The sequence below is a fragment of the Ictidomys tridecemlineatus genome, chromosome 13, assembly GCF_052094955.1.
Source record: "Ictidomys tridecemlineatus isolate mIctTri1 chromosome 13, mIctTri1.hap1, whole genome shotgun sequence".
Classification (NCBI taxonomy): Eukaryota; Metazoa; Chordata; class Mammalia; order Rodentia; family Sciuridae; genus Ictidomys; species Ictidomys tridecemlineatus.
Window position 1 is genome coordinate 99,675,849 of NC_135489.1, and position 20,898 is coordinate 99,696,746.

At 40.1% G+C, this 20,898-nt stretch overlaps 1 protein-coding gene across 5 annotated transcripts in view; it reads left to right on the forward strand.

The window, feature by feature from the left end:
* Window positions 1-9,931: 9,931 nt before the first annotated feature.
* The window catches only part of Sptlc1 (serine palmitoyltransferase long chain base subunit 1), a 61,369-nt gene continuing 50,402 nt past the window's right edge, over window positions 9,932-20,898 (forward strand). For 4 of the 5 annotated variants that reach the window (XR_013430011.1, XM_005340425.5, XM_078030677.1 and 1 more), the window contains exons 1-3: window positions 9,932-10,087; window positions 11,574-11,681; window positions 12,543-12,637. Coding sequence is in view for 4 of the 5 variants with exons in the window: in XM_005340425.5 (XP_005340482.1) it covers window positions 10,031-10,087; window positions 11,574-11,681; window positions 12,543-12,637 (260 nt within the window). In the remaining variant the exon portion in view is untranslated. Of the gene's footprint in view, window positions 10,088-10,773; window positions 10,984-11,573; window positions 11,682-12,542; window positions 12,638-20,898 lie in introns of all 5 variants that reach the window. The other variant, XM_040271527.2, reaches the window with a different exon arrangement.

Consider the following 20,898-nt stretch of genomic DNA (forward strand, 5'->3'; position numbering starts at 1 on the left):
AGAACTGTTCTTCGAGTTCTCAGGACACCACCTCGACTCCTCTGTCTTCCTCTTCATACGGTTCAGAGAATTCATCAGAAAATCAACGCAAGGGCTTCAGGGTGCCACCAGTTCTCCATCGTCCCCTCTGCCTGGGCCCTGACTCAAAACTCTCAGGTACTCACACGGCATGAGTGGGTGCGTCAGGGTCTGCGGGCCATGAAGACAGCCCTCTGTCTCATTTCTCCTCCTCCCTCCTCTCTTGGCTGGCTCTCGGGCACCCACCCACAGGAGCCTGAAAAGAGGCAGAGGGTCACCTGGGCAGCTCACACTCCCCACTGCGTTAAGCAAGACGGCCAGCGCAGTCCACTCAGTTCAGGGCTGCTTTCCCTCCAGACGGGCCACCATCTGCAAGGCACTTCAGGAAGATCCCTCCGCTCTGTGTCCTTCAGGTGGAACACCAGCAAAGGCCTCCTGTTGACGTCAGGTGGCCACATCATTCCTGTATCCCCTGTGGCTTCTGCCATGGCCTTTACTAAAATCTCTCTGCCACCAGTTCTCTCTAGTGCCCACCAATGGATGAACGGATTAAAGGAAATAGAGCACATATGCCAACTGGAATATTATTCAGCCCCAAAGAAGAACAAAATCCTACCATTTGCGGCAACATGAGCGAACCTGGAAAACATCAGGTTAAGTGAAATCAGCCAGATGCATTAAGACAAGTACTGCATGATCTCCTGGGTATGTGCAATTTATAATAACTGATCTCATGGATGTTGAGAGTAAAATAATGGTTACCATAGGCTGGAGTTGAGGGGAGAAGGGATCTGGGAGGGGTGGGATAATGGGTACAAAGTTAGAGTTAGGAGGAATAAGTTCTCTATACCATAGAGGTGTGATTACTTAACACCAACATATGGTATATTTCATAATAACTAGAAGAGAGGATTTTGAAACTTCTCACCACAAAGAAAGGACAAATGGTAGAGGTGATGGATGTGTTAATTTCCCTGATGTGTTCACTATATAACACTTATGGGAAAGAAAATGTCACATTGCACCATCCCCCAGAAAAGACTACTCTGAGATACCATTAGTAAAAATGCTGTGATTGCTACAGTGTGGAGTCCAGCACTGGCTCTCGCTCCCACCTTATCTCTGTTCCCTCCCTCTGTCCACTCCCACCCAGCACGGCTGAGCCTTCTCACTCTCATTTCCCCAACTTCAGGGGAATGCACCAAGTTCAGGATCTTTGCCTCACTCTTTCTTCTACCTGGTAAAGCCCACAGCAGATGAGAAATTCTTGTAGAAGGCAATATAAAAAGGACAAAGATACTCACGAGGTTTCTGCAGAGCTAAGGCAACCATTGCTGCCCGGTCTTCAAGTAAAGACTCAGCTTCTCAGAAATCCTCCCCTGGTTGGTCCATGCAGAGTACCACACCCCTGCAATCCCACCTCACTGCCTTATATTCTCTGTTCTCTAGCATTTGTCAGGATCTAGGATACCCTATATTTTACTTCTTTGTCTTGCTTCTATCCAGTTCCTCTAGTAGATCCATGGAGAAATATGTTCTGGATGGTTTTGTTCATTTCTTTGTCCTGTAGACGGACTCATTCAGGAAATATCGGTTGGATGATTGAAAAGAGAAGTGGTCTATGAAAGAAGCGGCTCTTATAAATAAGCAACACCAAGACATTCCAATAACAAAAATACTGTTCTCCAATTTAAAAAAAAAACCACTAAATGGTTGAATAACAGATTAAACGTGACTAAAAAGTAAACTATGGACATTCTTGGAGAATCATGAATCATGTTGTCATGAATATTCTTGCAAGGTGTGGCGCAGAACAAAAACAGGGAGATGAGAACTGTGTAAGAGAGACTTGGAAGATCCGAAATCCACTGAGTAACAGCTTCGAGACAGTAACAGAAAGAAGCTGTGAGAGGGAAGATTCCAAGACAGCACTCGGAGTGCTCCAATGGAGCTGAAGGAAGTCACCTAACTACTCACACTGAAAGTACAACTCAGACCTATCACAACAAAAAAGTAAATAACATGATTCAAAACTGAGGAAAGGAGCTGAAGACATGTTTCTTCAGAGAGAATACACAATGGCCCACAATCACATGAAAAGATGCTCGATATCATCAGTCATTAGGGAAATGCAAATAACAACCACAAGATGCCACCTCACACTCCCCAGGATGGCTAGAACTGATGACAGACAATGAAAGATGTTGAGAGAGGTACCTGTGGACACATGTGGGTGCATGCTGCACACATTTACTGCAAAGATTATTCTAGGAATTTACTCAAGAGTTTGTTAACTGTGATAACCGGATAAAGATAAATGTTTAACAAACTCCCAACTATTTATTGAAGCATTTAACTGATTGTTCGAGATGTTTCATGCCATGGGGGTTGAAGGCTTATTGGTGAACAGCATGATTTCAGCGAATGGCCCTAACGTATTCACGGAGGTGAACACACGGACATGTCCAACATGTGTCCACCTCAAATATGCTGGTGGGGATGTAAAATGGTCCAGCAGCTTTGAAAAATAGTTTGGCATTCCTCAGAATGCTAAATATAGAGTCACCATACAACCCAGAAATTCCACACTTAGGTATAAATATCCAAGAGAAATAAAAACAGATGTCCACACAAAAACTTGTACGTGAATGTTCATAACAACATTATTCATAATACTCTGAAAGTGGAAAAACAGCCCAGTGTTTCAATAAATCGCGGCTATAATTACTTCTGGAAGGTGGCCAACAGGTCTAAATATTCAGCTTTCCTTCTTTTGCCGTAAAGGAACTTGACAAAGGGGATGGTGATTGAGAATGTGCTGGATGAGCCAAATGGATTGCTGAACGGTTGTATCCACAAAGTTAAGATGTATTAAAACAAGATGGTCCATCACAGCCCAGGGGGGAGGCGACCTCCATGTCCACCAGGACATAAATGATAAAGAAACGCAGCATAGGCATCTCATGGAATTCAGCCTTAAAAAAAGAAGGAAATCCTGGCATCTGCTGTGACATATTTGAGACTGGAGAACATTCTGGTAAATGAAATAAGCCAATCGCACAAGATAGATAAACGTGATTCCACTTCTATGTGGTGTCTAGAATGACCAAACTCCTAAAGTCATAAAGTAGGAAGGTGGTTGCCAGAGACTGAAGGAGGCAGAAAAGGGGATGTGTTCGATGGTTCGAGAGTTTAGTTTTGCAAGATCAAAACATTCTAGAGATCTGTGGCATGATAAATGAGTCTACAGTTAATATTTCTGAACTTTTCACTCAAAAAATGATTAAGATGCTGAATATGATCTCATGCATTTTTTAACCATTGTGGTAAAAAAATATATATAACCATAAGCCAGTATGTTGAAAACTACTATCTTAGTTTGCTCAAGAAAATATCATATACTGGGCTGGGGTTGTGGCTCAGTGACAGAGCGCTTGCCTCGCACATGTGAGGCACGGGGTTCAATCCTCAGCACCACATAAGAATAAATAAGCCAGGGGCTGGGGTTGTGGCCCAGTGGTTGAGCACTTGCCTTGCATGCATGAGGCACTGGGTTCTATCCTCAGCACCACATAACCAACCAATCAAACCAGCAAACAAATAAAATAAAGATATTGTGTCCATCTACAACTAAGAAATGTTTTTTTAAAAAAATAATTAAATAAATAAATAAGCAAAATAATGATTTTTTTAAAATACCATGTACTGGTAGCTTATAAACAATAAAAATATATTTCTCATAGTTCTGGAGACCGGGCAGTCCAACATCAAAGCACCAGCAGATCTGGTGCCTGGTGAGAGTCCACCTCCAGCTGCACAGCACCTTCTCCCTGTGTCACTGCGTGGTGGACGAGGTGTGGGAGAGCACTGGGACTTCTTTAATCCGTTCCTAAGGGCTCCATTCTCGGGATCTCATGATCCGCCAAGGAGTCTGCCTGCTAATTACACCTGCCAGTCCATTCTATGCTGATACAGCCGAATACCACGAAGTGGGTAGTTTATGAAAGAAAGGAAGGAAGGAAGAAATGAACGAATGAATTTATTTCTCATAGTTCTGAAGGATGGGAAGTCCAGTAACCAGGTGCTAGGAAAGGTGACGGCTCTCTTAGAGCATCTTCACCTGGTGAGAGAGTGCACAGGAGAGAGCTGGCCCCTCCCAGGATAACTAGCCCACTCCCAGCTAATCCATCCCTGAGGCGAAGCCCTCATGGCCTCATTGTCTCTCAGTACTATCACAATAGCCATTAAACCTCAGCACGAGCTTTGGAGGGGATGCTCAAACCAGAGTGCCATCCCATTCAGACCAAAGCAGATCATGTTTTTAACACATGGATTTTGAAGGACACAAACATTTAATCCATGGCACCTTTTATCCCACAAAGGAAGCGTATCTAGGATGTGGAAGAAAATTCCAAAGTGAAAAGTAAAACACAAATAATCCAATTGGAAAGTGGGAAAAAAGCCACACATAGACAACTTACCAAAGGGGATACATGGATATGTATCATGTTTATTTGGTGACAAATAAGCATATGGAAAGGCGTTAGCATTCCTAACCCCCCAAAAAATTAAGATAAGAATTCCAATGAGATAAAATTACACACCTATCAGAATAGTCAAAGTGAAAAAAAAGAAAAACCTTGATAAATCCTGGTGAGGATGCAGAGAAACTAGGGTGAGGATGCAGAGAAACTAGATCACTTCTGTTGCTGGTGTGGATAAAAAATGGTACAGCCACTCCGGAAAACAGTTCGGTCATTTTTTAGTAAAACTGCCACAAGACCATGGACAAGAATCTCAAATAAATGAAAATTCATGGCCACACAAAAATCTGTACACAAATGTTCATTGCAGCTTTATTCATAATAGCTTAAAAATGGAAATACACAAGTGTCCCTCGATAAGTGAATAGCTGAATAAACTGTGGTATATCCATGCTACAGAACACCACTCTGTCAGTAAAAAGGCACAAACTACTGACACATGCAACCTCCTGATGAATCTCCAGGGAGTTCATCTGAACTGAAAAGTCAATCCCCAAATGTATGATTCCATTTTTAATATTCTAGAAACACAACATTATGGAAACGAGTAACATATTAATAGGTGTCTGGGAAAAGACTAGGGAGTGGGAAGGAAGACAAGTGAGTATAACTATTTTAAAAAGCAATATGAGAGGTCACTGAGGGAATAGACCTGTGTCTTGACTATATCTCTATCCTCATTTTGATATTGTCTGTAGTTTTCCAAGATGTTAACAGTGAGGGAAACCGGATACTGATGATATTGATGGCAAAAGGTATATGTGGTATTTCTTTATTCTTTTATTGGTATAGGTAGAAACGAATGGGTTAATGGAATCACACAGCAACTCCAGATATAAACCCTAAGGTTTGTTTTCCCAGAAGCAGACCATGAAATGAGAATTTCTATGAAAGGGATTTATTAGTGAACACTGTCAGAAAACTAATAGAAGAGCGAGGAAGTGGAATCAGGAAAGGAAGCAGATTATAGGGGGCTGAGTGATAGACTCCATGTGTGCATCCTAACTCCTGTGTGGTGATTGATTTTCTATGTAAACTTGATTGGGAAAAGTGATGTCCAGACAGCTGGTAAGATATGAGATGTAAGTGTGTCTGTGAGGATGTTTCCAGAAGAAATTAGTATGTGAATTGACAGACTGAATAAAGCAGATAATCCTCAACAATGTAGGTGGGTGTCTTCTAATCTGTTGAAGGATTTTCAAGTTCTCCATCTTCCTGATGGTAGTCATGGGATTTCTTGGCCTATGTAAGCCAAATGTGAGACAAATCTGGCCATGATTTTTCTATGTCTCAACTATGTACCCTCTATCTATCTATCAATTCCTCCATCCTGCTGATTCTGTTTCTCTGAAGAACCCTGACCAACACACCCTAGAAACTGTGAAAGTAACCTTATTTAGAAAAAAGGTTATAACCCATGTCATTAATGATGTCAAGATGAAATAATTCTGCATTATCAAGGCGAGCCCTAAATCCAATGAGAAATGTCCTTATAAGAGACATAGAAGACACAAAGAAAGAAAAGACCACGTCAAGATTAAGGTGGATGTTGGCATAATGTAGCCAAAATCTCAGGAAAGCGTGGAGCCTCCAATACGTGAAAGGGCCCAGGAAAGTTCTCCCCTAGCGCCTTCACGGGGAGTACGACCTTGCCCACACTGTAAAGGTAGACTTCTGGTCACCAGGGCTATGAGAAAATACATTTTGCTTACTCTAAGCTACCCAATTTGTGATCCTTCGGTACAGCATCTCTAGAAAGCCATCTAAGGAAGCAGCTTTGGAATTGGGTAATGGGTAGAGATTGGGAAGAGTTCTGAAGGGCTGGGGAGAAAATTGGTAGACTTTTGTGAAGACATTGTGAGTACAAGTATGGATTTTAAAGGTGATTCTGGGAGCTGAGCATGTGGTTCAGTGGTACAGCTCATGCCTAGCATGTGCAAGGCCCTGGTTCAACCCTGGGTTCACCCCCCTAAACCATACGCACCAAATAAAAGTGGTGATTCTGGTGAGAACACAGAAGGAAGTGTAGGTGACGGCAGAGAAAGTTTCTTTCATCTTACAGAATGTATATCACATTGTAGGTAAAATGTTAAAAGAAACAGGGAGACTACAGTGTTCATGTTGAAAATTCAGAAGTAAGTGTGGAGCATGTTATGGGAAGAAGATTCTTGAGATACAGTGGCAAAGAATATGTGACCTGTAGCTAAGTGGAAGCAGAACTTTGAAGCAGTGGACTTGATACTTGGCTGAGGAGATTTCTAAGCAAAGTATTGAAGGTATGGCCTGGTTTCTTCTCACTGCAAAGAGACCAGCACTTGATGATCTGGGAATTGCGTGGCCTCGCCAGACTTTAAAGAGTGCTAACAATGGTAAAACTGCTGCTGGACAAGTGTGGTGAGGAGAAACAGCCAAGGTGTCCTTAGTCCATTTTTATTGCTGCTATGTGACAGATGGATCCACTAAACCTTCTTAGAAGAGTCAGAAAAATATATATGATTATCAGGAAAATATGTGTCAGGAACTCTTTCACCTAATAACATGGGTTTTCTGACATACATGGAGAACCTACAAGGTTTGGGGGATGGTTGAATCAGTAGAAACTGTTGGCTTGACCTGAAGGGACAGAGAAGGACAAAGTGAAAGAGGGGGCCGTCAGATCCCTAAAATTCTATAAGCAGGAATGCACTAATAGAGCTACTCAGTTACAAATATTTGCTGCTCTTCAGAAGAAAGGAAGAATGACTCTCGGTGAAGTCATGAGCACAACGGTAAATGCTGGAGGCGGAGGAGCAGAGATCTACTGAACTGCCCTGGGTACACTGGCCAGCTGAACCCTTGGCCCATGTGCTGCTTTAAGACACAGAGGATTGTTCTCAGGCTTTGAACACAAAAGAAATTTGCCTTGCTGTATTTCTAACTTGCTTGGCACCAATAACCTATTCTTTCCATCTTCTCCCTTTTGGAATTGGAATGTCTGTCATAGACCTATCCCATCTTTGTATTTGGGAAACAGATAAATTGTTCTCTAGTTTCACAGGTTAAAAGATGGAGAAAAATTTTGCCCTGTAGGGATCGTACCCAGAAATTCACCTATATCTGATTTAGATTATGGGATCTGGGATTTTTTTAACTGGTTATATAGGTGAGAGTTGAGATTTGGGGGAGGGTTAGGATAATATATATATATATATATATTATCCTAATATATATATATATATATATATATATATATATATATATATATATATATATGGTAGACATGAATTTGGAAGGCCATGGTTGCATGGTGGCCTCCCAAAAGACATGTCTATGTCCTGGTCCTAGGAACCTGCAATAGTGGCTCTGTTGAGAAAAAGGTTTGCAGAGGTAATTAACGTTCTGACTAGAAGAGTCTAATAAAATTCTTCCCCAGAACTTTGGCAGAACGGCAGCCTTGTTAATACCTTGATTTTGGATATCTGGCCTCCAGAAATGTAATAGAATAAAGGCTCGAATAAAGGCTCCCAGTTTATGATCATTTGTTATGGAAATGCTAAGAAAACTAATACAGAGACCAAGAAAGCGCAAAACAATCAAGCAAAGTCCTGGGGTATCTGTTCCAGGTATTTACTGTAGCAAAACAACCCCAAAACAATGGCTGAAGACCACAGCAATGATCACAGATTTGGGTGACTTAGCCAGACAGACTTCTCTCAGGCTCTCTCTTGTAGTTGTGATCAGGTACCTGCTGGCACCAGGACTGGTAAGACCCCGCAGCTAAGGACGGGAACAGCTGGACCCCTTGGTCATATTTCTCCCTCTCTGTGTACCCACATAATCTCCTTACATGGCCGGTGAATTCTGTTTTAGAAATCTTAACAAAAGAGGCCCAGCCACAAGGGATGGGCAGCACAGAGATTCCACCTCTTAACAGCAAGTACGAATGAACTTGAAGACAGTATCATTGTCTCAGAACTTCAGGGAGATGATAACGTTTGCCCTAGATCATGACGTATCACAGAAACCCTCTGTCCTCCTTATTGTCAAGTACTGCCCAAAGAAGATAAGCTCTCAGATACTTTCAGTTCTTCAAGGAAACTTGGGTATGGCGGCCTGAATATAGGCTTTTGAGAAATGCAAGCGAGGCCTGTTCGAATAAAAAGAAAAAAAACCTTGGGGGGCGGGCAGGAATGGATATCCAGGGGATGTGGGCAGAGCATTCACATTATGGGCTGCATGGTGTCAAGTCTGTGTGGAAGTGTAATTCACAGTACTGGTGCTACTTCAATGTATTGGGGAAAGTCGGGATTACACAAGTAAGTGGCACTGGGAAAATCTATTATTACTTAGGGGGGTAACTAAGACCCATACCTCTCATCACACAAAAATATAATTTTCAGAATAAAGAGCTAACTTTAAAAAACATCAAACTGGGACAAGCACAGCTGTGATAATTAAGTCCTTTCCAAGCAAAACCCAGAGGCAATAAGGGAACAAACTGGCACATTAATAAGGATTTAAATGTAGGTGTAACAAAGGACAAGAAGAACAACTAGATAGAAATAAGGCAGGGCTGGGGTTGTAGCTCAAGAGCTCTTGCCTAGCACAGTTTGAGACTGGGTTCAATTCTCCGTACCAAGTAAACAATAAATAAATAGAATAAATGTATTGTGTCCATCTACAACAACAAAAAAAACCCAAAAAAATAGAGCAAAAATAATTTTTATAGGAAACTGAAAAATATAAGATACTAAGGACTTTTGTTCCTTCAAACCCACAAGAAAATGAAAAATAACCAAATAGAAAAATGCACAAAGAATATGAAATATTGGTTTACAGAAGGTCTACCAATTCCATTGAATATACCTTAAGGAAGGCAGTCAGAAACACTCTGCAAGGCACAGAAGGGTAAGTGCACCTGGAACACTGGTATTTAGGGCAGCACTGTGTGCAGTAGGGGAAACGAGAAATATCTGAAAGCTCCGCCTCAAACGTCTCTGCGAATCAATGCCGCAAACCTTGGACCAGGCCTGAAACCGAGTGAGCGCGATCGTGCACGAGTCGAGTGCTTTTGCAGAGGTCTCTGGGGTTTTCAAAAATGAGGGTGCATTCCCGGAAGACCTATGTAGCTGAGGAGTAACGAATTAGGCTGCGATCTCTGTGTGTGCTCAAGGGTGATTCATGACGGCACTCTCTGCAGCAAACGCACCGCGGCACCCACTCCAGGCTCAAACTGGAGCAGGAACCGGTCCGCCGCGCCGCCCGCCCACGCCCGGGCAAGCCCCTCCCCCTCCAGGCCCCGCCCCTCCAGCCCGAGGCCCTTCTCCCTCCGCCCCCGCCCCACCCCTCCCTTTCCGCTCCCGCCGGCCTCCTGCGGCTCAGTGCGCATGCGCCTGGAGGTGCTGGGCACGAAGACGTCACTAGGCCGCGCCGCGCGCTCTTTGACGTCCTGGGGACCCGCCTTCCGGAAGGAAGCTCAGCGGCCGACCATGGCGACCGCCGCCGAGCAGTGGGTCCTGGTGGAGATGGTGCAGGCTCTCTACGAGGTGGGCTCCGAGGGCCCGGGGGAGGGTGGCACGGCGCGTGCGGACTTGCGGTCGGAGGCCCCGGCTGGGCCGACCGGGTCCCGCCCGACTCGGCGTTCCTGGCTGAGAGGACTCGAGCTCCCGGTCCCGGCGGCCGAGCGTGGGCTGCGGGCAGGGACCGCCGGGCCCCGACGGAAGGTTTGATTTGAGCCGCAGTTTTCCGGCTCCTCGGGGCGCGGGAAAGGAGAAGGGGCCGAGGGAAAGGGCGGGCCCGGGAAAACCCGAGGGCGCGGAGGGGTGGCCGGAGTGGGCGCGAGTGCCGCGGGCCAGGCGGTCGGGGCCCGGGAAGGAGGCGCCGGAGAACGCGGCCCGCGCGGAAGAGCCCGGGGACACCGGAGCCTGTCTTCACGGGGACGGGCGGGGGAGACCAGAGGCTGCTGACGGGGGCCGCGGGCCGGTCGGGTGGCCGTCATCCCGTGGTCTGTCTCTGGTAGAGAGTGAGCTTAGGTAGAGGGCGGGCTGCAGGCGACGCGCAGGTCACACGGGACACGAGAGGACCCGTTCCAGAGGGTGTTCCTCCGACGACTGCACGCTCCGCCGCGTCCCTGGGTCACGCAGCACGGGCAGCTGTGGACGTTCCTTGAGGAGGAAAGGAAGGGGCATTTGTGGATTTTGTTAATTCACTAGACTCATCGTTTCTCATTTAGAGTGATTTCCTTGCGGGATGGAGGCTCCACCTGCTGAATCCTAGTCCTTGAGAAAACTAAAAGCATCTTTAGACCTGCCACTGGATGAATGACGTTTAAGGGAGGGTCAGCAGTTTTTAAAACTGTCTTGAAGAGACCAGTTCTTGTGGCCAGTTGCTCTGTCCTTTGTACATATCCCGGGAGGCTTGTATGGTATATCTAAAAGAGAGTGTGAGTGTGTATATGGAGTGTATGTAGCTCTAAAATCATTTGTGCCTTGACTTCAAAGTTTATATGCGAATTTGCCAGCAGTTTTCCAGTCTCCGATTTCTGGTGTATTCATTTTTAAAATTGTATCAAATCATTGCCACTCAGTCTGATGCTTGAAAGTAATTTAGCTTACGATTCTAAATGCCTTTTTTGAAATGATTTTTCCAATAACAACGTGTTGGAGTGCAGAACCCCATAACTAACTGATTGAGGATGTAATTGATATCTGGAATCTTCCACAGGAAAGTCAGCCTGGACTGAAAACATACAGTTAAGCAGAAGAACAGAGAGAGATTGTGGCAACTGGTTTCCACATCACTCTGTTAGCTTCTCTTGGAGTAGATCGATGGAGGTGATAGAAGGGTTATTAAACTGAAATATTTTGTTAGTCATTTCCTACCAGTAAAAATTGAAATTAACATGAAGGATCTGATAGTTTATACTGTTGTAAATATTGGGATTCTGTGTCAGATTTTTAAAATTTCATTTTCATTTCTAAAGAGATTTGAAAAGCTGAAGCTTTCTATTTCACGTTTATGTTTTTATTCTAGGCCCCTGCTTATCATCTTATTTTGGAAGGAATTCTGATACTCTGGATAATCAGACTTCTTTTCTCTAAAACTTACAAATTACAAGAACGATCTGATCTTACAGTCAAGGTAAGAAATTAAACATGTTTTGTTTTGTTATGATTGTAATTGCCACATCTCTCTCAAAAGGAATTGTGGTGCCTCGGCTCTACAGGATATGTTAAAATATCTTCTGAAATGTAAGGAAATTAAGACCAATGAAATGTCACCATAGGCAAAATATTGGGAAAGTTTGGGATAAAGTCAGTATCCAAAGTTATATTCCTGTATTTGCTGGGAGAAAGCAGTAGTCTGAAAAACTATTGTATTTTATAATAGTTTATATAAAGATTATGAGTTCCTTGAAAAAAGCTAAACTATTTCTGAACCCTGGGAAATCCTACCTACCCCCATCTAAAATGGAACCTTGATATGTTGTATATGGTAAGGGAGAAAAAAAAAAATCCTGATCATAGAAATGAAATTTTCTTAAATATCAGTCATCCATAGAACCTTTAGCTTGTGATAAGGAAGGAGTTAAGGACAAAGTACATAAAATTCAGAAATGATTCTGTTTTCATTCTAGCTACAATAGCTATGTAGGTTATCTCTAATAGTGAATTCATTATGAATTTCCATTACAGCCTATAGTTTGGTAGGGGAGAGTTTGTTTGTTTTTTTGATATTGGTGATTGTACCCAGGGGTATTTAACCATTGAGCCACATCCCTAGCCCTTTTCACTGTTTTATTTGAGGCAGAATCTCACTAAGTTACTAAGGGCCTCTCTAAGTTGCTAAGGCTGGTCTTGGACTTACAGTCCTTCTGCCTCAGCCTCCAGAGTCACTAGGATTACAGGTGTGCACCACTGTGCCTGGCTACACCTGTAGCTTAGAGATTGCTGAAGACTGTGTGAAATGACAGTGCTGAGTTGTAACCCTTTTCTCCTGTAGGAAAAGGAAGAATTGATTGAAGAATGGCAACCGGAACCTCTTGTTTCTCCTGTTTCAAAAGACCATCCTGCTCTCAACTATAACATTGTTTCAGGGTAAATTGGTTTTGCTATTTGAAGAACTTGAACTTGGTTTTCTCTGGTTATGTTTGCCAAAGCGTGTACTTTTTCAATAGATTCGTCTCTAGGTACCCATAGTTTTCCTTTGTATCATGAGTAGCATCTTTTTCCTATTCCTTTTCTTTTTTTTTTTAATTATTTTTTGTTCTGATTTGTTATATATGACAGCAGAATCCATTTCAATTTATATTATACATATAGAGCACAAATTTTCATATCTCTGGTTGTATACAAACTGTATTCACACCATTCATGTCTTCATACATGTACTTAGGGTAATGATGTCCATCTCATTCCACCATCTTTTCTACTCCCATGCCCCCCGCCCTTGCTCTATCTAGAATTTGTCTGATCCTCCCATGTTCCCTTGCCTCCAACCCCATTGTGAATCAGCATCTTTATATCAGAGAAAACATTCAGCATTTGGTTTTTGGGGATTAGCTAACCCCACTTAGCATTGTATTCTCTAGTTCTATCCATTTACCTGCAAATGCTGTGATTTTATTTTCTATTAATACTTAGTAGTACTCCATTGTGTGTGTGTGTGTATATATATATATATATATATATATATATATATCACATTTTCTTTATCCATTCATCTACTGAAGGGCATCTAGGTTTCACAGTTTAGCTATTGTAAATTGTGCTGCTATAAACATTGATATGGCTATGTCCCTATAGTATGCTGTTTTTAATATTCAGTGCCATTCTGACTGGAGTGAGATGAAATCTTAAGATAGTTTTGATTTTCTTAATGCATTAGCTAATACTTAATATTCAGAGCTGAAAGAGTGCCTTTGTGTCCTGTACCTCTATTCAAATAAGCATGACTTCTCATAACTAGTCATTCATGTCCATAATTTAAGTTTTTTTTAACGAGGAAAACTGCAATCTACCATCCTACCTCACTCCAGATTTCTACTTTCTAGAAGGAATCACTTTCTATTTAGCTTTTTCCCTTGTATTTACCTCTTTTTCCAAGGAACTTGCTTATGCTGTTATTTCATGTTTTGTTTTTTCTTTCATTCCCATGTTGTTATAGCCTCTAATTGTGAGAGAGAGAGAGAGAATGGCTTTATAAAAACAGATTGCTCCCCAAGCCTGTAGGAGCTCTTTTCCAGCCTTTGTGTGGATGAGAAAAGGGCAACTTTCCTCTAGCAGGTGTGATAGTCGGCTGTGGGCCTTGGCTGTGGTGCGGCTCTCTGGGCGCCCTTAGCAGGACATCTGCTGCTCAGCTAACAGCAGCCACACGCCCCACCTCTCCCTGGCAGAGTTCAGTTATAAGGTGTCCTTCAATTTTTTAATGTCTATAATCGTATGACTACAGTAATATCATTCATTAGGCCAGTGTTATGTGACTGCATTTTCTCTTCCTACACTTCTGTTTTCCCTGGTGTCAGTCATTTTTCTTTGCTCATTTGTTTGGTTCTTTGTATTGTCTCTTCAGTTTCTTCTAGGTGTATAAATCTCCGTTCGGGATTTTCACACACATTAGTTATCTCTTGGGTTTATTTCCTTTTTTTCTTCCCAGAGTACTCTTACTCTGCTCCAGTCCTGATTGGTTGTTAAATGCAGCTGTTGCACACAGTGGCCTGGAATCTCAGGTCACCATTTTCTCAGGACTTACTTTCTTTCTCCTGCATTGTCTATTTGCTCTGTCTTGGTTTTCTCTCTTATATTAGTAGAATATACATAGATTCCTGGGAAAGATCGATGTAGTATGAACTTTATATATTTTTAAGTTGCTTTTTATTTTGACTTTTCACATTGTACTGATTATTTTATCATTTTTTAGTGATTTGTTAAAACACCTCAATTTTTGTGATCCTTAGTATCCATTCTTTTTTAGTATGCAGAATATTATGTAAATTGTTTGCAAAAACTACAAGAAAAAAAATTGAAGGATTTTTTTGTTGTTTATTGGTAAATTGTGTATTGCTTTTCAATTTTTTCAGTAACTATATTCAGTACTGACTTGACACAAAAATAAATAAATATTTTATCTTGATTTTATTCCTTTAAATAACAGCTTTATTTTGAAATAACTATGTAACATAAAATTTTTTATTTTGAAATTTACATAATTAAGTGGTTTGGGAGGATAGTTGGTCTCTTTTATTTGTTGGTTGTTTGTTTTGGTACTGGGAATTGAACCCAGGGGTACTCTGCCATTGAGCTGTATCCTCAGTCCTTCTTATTTTTTTTTTTGCTTTGAGACAGAATCTTTCTAAGTTGCCCATGCTGACCTCAAACTTGTGATCCACCTACCTCAGCCTCCTGGGAGTAGCAGGGATTACCTGGCTCAATTAGGTGGTTTTTGTTTGTTTGTTTGTTTTTTTAACTTCATTCTTATTTATCTATGTGTGGTGATGAGGATGGGATCCAGGGCCTTGCACATGCAAGGCAAGCACTCTACTGCTGAGCCATAACTCCAACCCCTGAATTAGGTGTTTTTTAATATATTAAAAGTTGTATAACCTTTGATTATATAATTAATATATTAAGAGTTATATAACTCTCACCACTTTCTAATTCCAGAACATTTTCATCACTTCCAAAAAAATATCCCAAACCTATTAGCAGTCATGCTCCATTCCTTCTTATTCCTCCCCATATACCCAGTCCTGGCAATCATTAATCCACTTGTATTATTTACCTATTCTGGATATTTCATATAAAATAAATCATACAATATGTAACATTTGGTGTCTTGCTCATTTTACTTGTGATCATCCTATTGTAGCATATATTAGTCATTTTTATGACTAATTACTGTTCCTTCATATGAATATATCACTTTGTATATTCATCAGTATTGTGCTTTTAGTAGTGTGGCATTTTGACAATGTTAATTCCGCCTATCCAAGAACATGAGATATCTTTCCATCTTTTAAGGTCTTCAATTTCTTTAGTGGTTTGTAGCTTTCGTTGTAGAGGTCTTTCACCTCTTTTGTTCGAATAATGAGGCTATTGTGAATAAGATTGTTTATTCCTAATTTCCCTTTCAGTTGATTCATCACTGGTGTATAGGAACGCAACTGATTTATGGGTGTTAATTTTGTATCATGTTGTTTTGCTGAATTTGTTTAGGAGTTGTCAAAAGTTTTCTGGTGGGGTTTTTTTGGGTCTTCTAAATATAGGATCTTCTTGTCAGCAAGTAAGAATAGTTTGAGCTCTTGTTTTCATACTCATATCCCTTTTATTTCATTCTTTTACCTTATTGCTCTGACTAGAGATTTGAAGACTGTTGAATAGAAGTGGTGAAAGAGAACATCCTGGTTTTGTTCCTGTTTTAGAGGGAATGCTTTCCGTTTTCTCTATTTAGAATGATGTTGGCCTTGAGTTTGTCATATATAGTTCTTGCAGTGTTGAGGTATGATCCTTTCATTCCTATTTTTTCTAGTGTTTTAATCATGAATAGAAGCTGTGTTTTCTTAAATACTTTTTCTGCATCTATTGAGATAATTATGTGACTCCTGACTTTGAGTCTGTTGATGTGATGAATTATATTTATTGATTTCTGTATGTTGAACCAACCTTGCATCCAAGAGATAAACCCCACCTGGTCATGGTGCATTATTGTTTTAGTATACTTTTGTATGTGATTTGCAGCTTTTTATTAAGAACTTTTGTGTCTGCATTTATCAGGAATATTGGTCTGAAGTTTTCTTTCCATGATGTGTCTTTGTCTGATTTTGGTATCAAGAGTAATACATCTTCATAGAATGAGTTTGGAAGGATTCCCTCTTTTTATATTTCATGGAGTAATTTGTTGGATTGGTGTTAGTTCTTTTAAAGGTCTGGTAGAACTTGGCTGAGAATATTTTTGGTCCTGGTCCTTTCTTTGTTTGTAGGCTTTTGATGGTGTCTTCAGTTTCATTACTTGAAATTGATCTGTTTATATGTTCTGTGTCCTCCTGATTTAATTTGGGTAGGACATATATCTCTAGGAGTTTATTGATGTCTTCAAGATTTTCTATTTATTGGAATGTAAATTTTCGAAGTAGTTTTGAATTGTTTGTATTTCAGTAGTGTCTGTTGTGATATTTCTTTTTCATCATGAATTTTAGTAATTTGAGTTTTTTCTCTCTTTCTCTTCATTAGCTTGGCTAAGGGTTTATCAATTTTATTTATTTTTTTCAAAGAACGAACTTTTTGTTTCATTGGTTATTTAAATTGTTTTTTTGTTTATTTCTAGTTCATTGATTTCTGCTCTGATTTTAATTATTTCCTGTCTTTCACTGCTTTTGGTGTTGATTTGTTCTTCTTCTAGGGCTTCGGGGTGTAATATTAGATTATTTATTTGATGACTTTCTGTTCTTTTAATAAATAAGCTCAATGCAATGAACTTTCCTCTTAGAACTAATTTTATAGTATCTTAGAGATTTTGATGTTATGTCGCTATTCTTATTTACTTCTAAGAATTTTTTTTATTTAATCCTTGATCTTATCTCCAGGTGTTGAAGTAGCTTCTATTTTTTATTATATTATTGATTTCTAATTTCTTTCTATTATGATCTGATAGAATGCAAGGTATTAAGAGTTTCTTTGTGGCCTAAGATATGGTCTGTTTTAGAGAAGGATATTTGTTGCTGTTGAGAAGAAAGTATATTCAGGCATGATGGATGAAATATTCTGTGTCTTTTAAGTCTAAATGATTAATTGTATTTTTTAGTTCCTCACCTTCTTTATTTAGTTTTTGTATGGAGATTCTATCTGGTGATGAGAGAAGCATGTTAAAATCACCCAGTATTATTCTGTTGTGATCTGTTTGATTCTTGAAATTGAGGAGGGTTTGTTTGATATATGTAGGTGCTCCACTGTTTGGGGCAAAAATATGTACAGTTGTTATGTCTTGATATATAATTCCTTAAACAGTATGAAATGACGTTCTTGGTCCATTCTGATTAACTTCTGTTTAAAGATCACTTTCCTGATAATTAGGATAAAAAGCCTTGCTTATTTACATGATGCATGTGCATAATGTTTATCTTAAATTTGTGGATGTCTTTGCCTATGAGCTGAGTCTCTTTGAGACAGCATGTGGTTAGGTCTTGTTTTTAATTCAGTCTGCCAGTCTATCTTTTGATTGATGAGTTTAGACCATTTACAGTCAACATTATTAAGAAGTGATTTTTACACCTGTCATTTTTGTTTATTATCTGTTTTTTTTTTTTTATTTTGTGGTTCCTCCCTTTGCTGGTTTTCACTTTTATTTTTTCATTTCTTCTACATGAACTGTTGTATTGAATATATTTTGTGCAGGCTTCTAGTTGTGAATTCTTTTGTTTATCATGGAAGGTTTTTATTTCTTTTTTTTTTATTGGTTGTTCACAACATTACAAAGCTCTTGACATATCATATTTCATACATTAGAATCAAGTGGGTTATGAACTCCCATTTTTATTTACCCCAAATACAGATTGCAGAATCACATCGGTTACACATCCACATTTTTACATACTGCCATATTAGTGACTTATGTATTCTGCTACCTTTCCTATCCTCTACTATCCCCCCTCCCCTCCCATTTGGAAGATTTTTATTTCATCGTCAATTTTGAAACAATTTTGCTGGGTATAGTTTTCTTGGTTGACATTCATTTTCTTTTAGAGCTTGGTGTATATTATTCCAAAGCTCCTAACTTTGAAGGTCCTGGTGGAGAAATCAACTAAGATCTGGATTGCTTTTCCTCCAAATTTGTCCTGTCATTTTTCTCAGGACCCTTTACAATTCTATCCTTGTTCTATGCTAGGTATTTTCATAATGTGTGCATTGGTGAGGGTCTATTGTAATTTTGTGTATTTGTAGTTCTGTTAGTCCTGTAAGTATTTGATTTTCCATTTCATTCTTAAGGTTTGGGAAATTTTCTGATATTATTTCAGTGAAAAGATTGTGCATTCCTTTAGTTTGTATCTCTGAGCCTTCATCTATCCTGATAAATCTGAAATTTGGTCTCTTTATGTTTTTCCATAATTTTTGAAAGTTCTGTTCATAGTTTCTTAACATAATTTTCCAGTCAACTTTGTTTTCAAGATTACGTATTTTGTCTTAATTGCCTGAAATTCTTGTCTTCCAAGTGGTCTAGTTTGCTTGTGATGCTTTCTACTGAATTTTTAATTTGGTTTATTGATTCCTGTATTTCAAGAATTTCTGATTGATTTTTTCTTTAGAATTTCTATTTCGTTATTGAAATGATCTTTCACTTCTTGTTTTTTTGCTAATTTCACTCCTTTCATTGTCCTTTACCTGGAGGACCAGTTGGATTGTGTACATTCTAAACTCCTCTCTGACATTTTTTTTTTTTTTTTACTGTGGTGTTGATAGATTCTATTATTGAAGTATCTTGGTTTGTTTGGAGTGATTTGTTCCCTTGCTTTTTCATGTTGTTTATGTGTCTACCCATCTAACAGTATGAGTCTGAGGCTGTAGAGTTTCTACCCTTTGGACTTATAGTGTCCTTGAAGGTTTCCAGTATTTCACCATTTAGAGGGAGACAAATAATAACAACAACCAATGCAAACAATATACAGTATTAAACCAAATAATTCCTGCTAGACATCTACAATGCTAATTGTCACAATTAACAAAAGTGATGTGATCAGTTATTGCAGACAATAGTGATAATAAGTTTGCAAAAGGGTTTACAATTTTGAATGGTAGACAAGGAGAGAACAGAAGTGATGTAGGATGTGATGATTATGAGGGAGAAAGAAAAAAATATAAGTAAAAAACTAAAGAATGAGTGAAAGAGAACAATAGAGATTTGCTGTTAGACAGAGAGAGAAAGAGAATTGAGAGAATCAGGTGAGAGAAATATAAAGTAAAAATTTTTTTAAATTAAAAATAAAAATATTAAAAATAAAACTGAAATATACTGATCAAACATCTTAATACTGATCAGTGAAAAATAACTGGCTTCCAAAATGCTAGAAGTGAGGAGAAAAAAATGAAAATGTATAGGTCTCCATGAGCCATTCAGGTCACAATTGAACAGAAAAGAAAAAAAGAAAAATTTTTAAAAATCTTGATCAAAAGTTAAAGAATTGCTTCCTTTGGAGTACATATATTTCTCACCTTCCCTTCTCAGCAGTGTTAGTGTCTGGAGTGTGATGCCTGCTTCACCCTCAGGGTGGGGTTGCTAGTGTATAAGAGGAAATCCCATAGATAGAATCCTGGAGCGGGAGTTTAGGCTTAGGAAGTCTCTAGGTTCTTGTTGAGTGGTGACTGATATGAAGATTTTAAATCTGTGTACCATTAGGGCCCTGCAGTTGCTGGTCCACACTGGAAGACTAGACCTGGGGAATCTCCCCTGGGTTCTCCTGGTGCAGTGGAGAAGCTAATTCTTAAGTCCACTCCGTCACCTGCAGACTCCACATTTCCTGGTGTCTTCAGTCCCCAAACTCAGTCTCTCACATCCCACCCCTACCTTTTCGAATTCCTGGCCAGGTGCTAGTTTCCACGATCAGTATTCTCCACTGTAAACCCCTCTCCACATTTGATTTTCTTCTGGTCAGTTAGGCACACTCTGAGTTGTGCAGTGGGTTTACCAGGCTTGTATTTCAGGCTAAACTCAGGTTTGCCAGGAATCAGCTTTCCCAGCTGCTAAGCTCCGCAACTTCAAAATGATTCCTTTCCTATCTTCCACAGGTTGCTGGGAGAGAGGTGGTTTCTTTACTGTACAGTGATGTTGTCCAGCAGCCTTTTGGTTTAGTCAGGCAGTGTATTTGATCTCTGATCTCTCCATACTCAGACACACCTCAGGCATCCTAAAAACGTGGCTTCCTTTATTCCCTTTTCTTTCCATGTTGCTTATGGAGGTGTCTCCAGCTGTTGCAGCTGTGGTAGCACTGGGGATTTCTTCCTTATTTTATTATATCCAACCTCCTGGATCCCCAGTCTACTTTCCCCAGTGTCCAGAATTAAAGCCCAGTGTAGTCTCCCTTTTTAAAATTCTTTGTCGCCCATCTTTCTAAGAAGTTGCCTGTTTTCCTGGTTTCACACCATGGAGCAGCCAGGAAAGTGTCCTAGCAACTCTGTCTCTTCTGCCATCTTGAAAAATGGATTAGCCTCATCATATGTTTTTTTTTTTTTTTTTTTTAAGAGAGAGTGAGAGAGAGGAGAGAGAGAGAGAGAGAGAGAGAATTTTTAATATTTATTTTTCAGTTCTCGGCGGACACAACATCTTTGTTGGTATGTGGTGCTGAGGATCCAACCCGGGCGGCACGCATGCC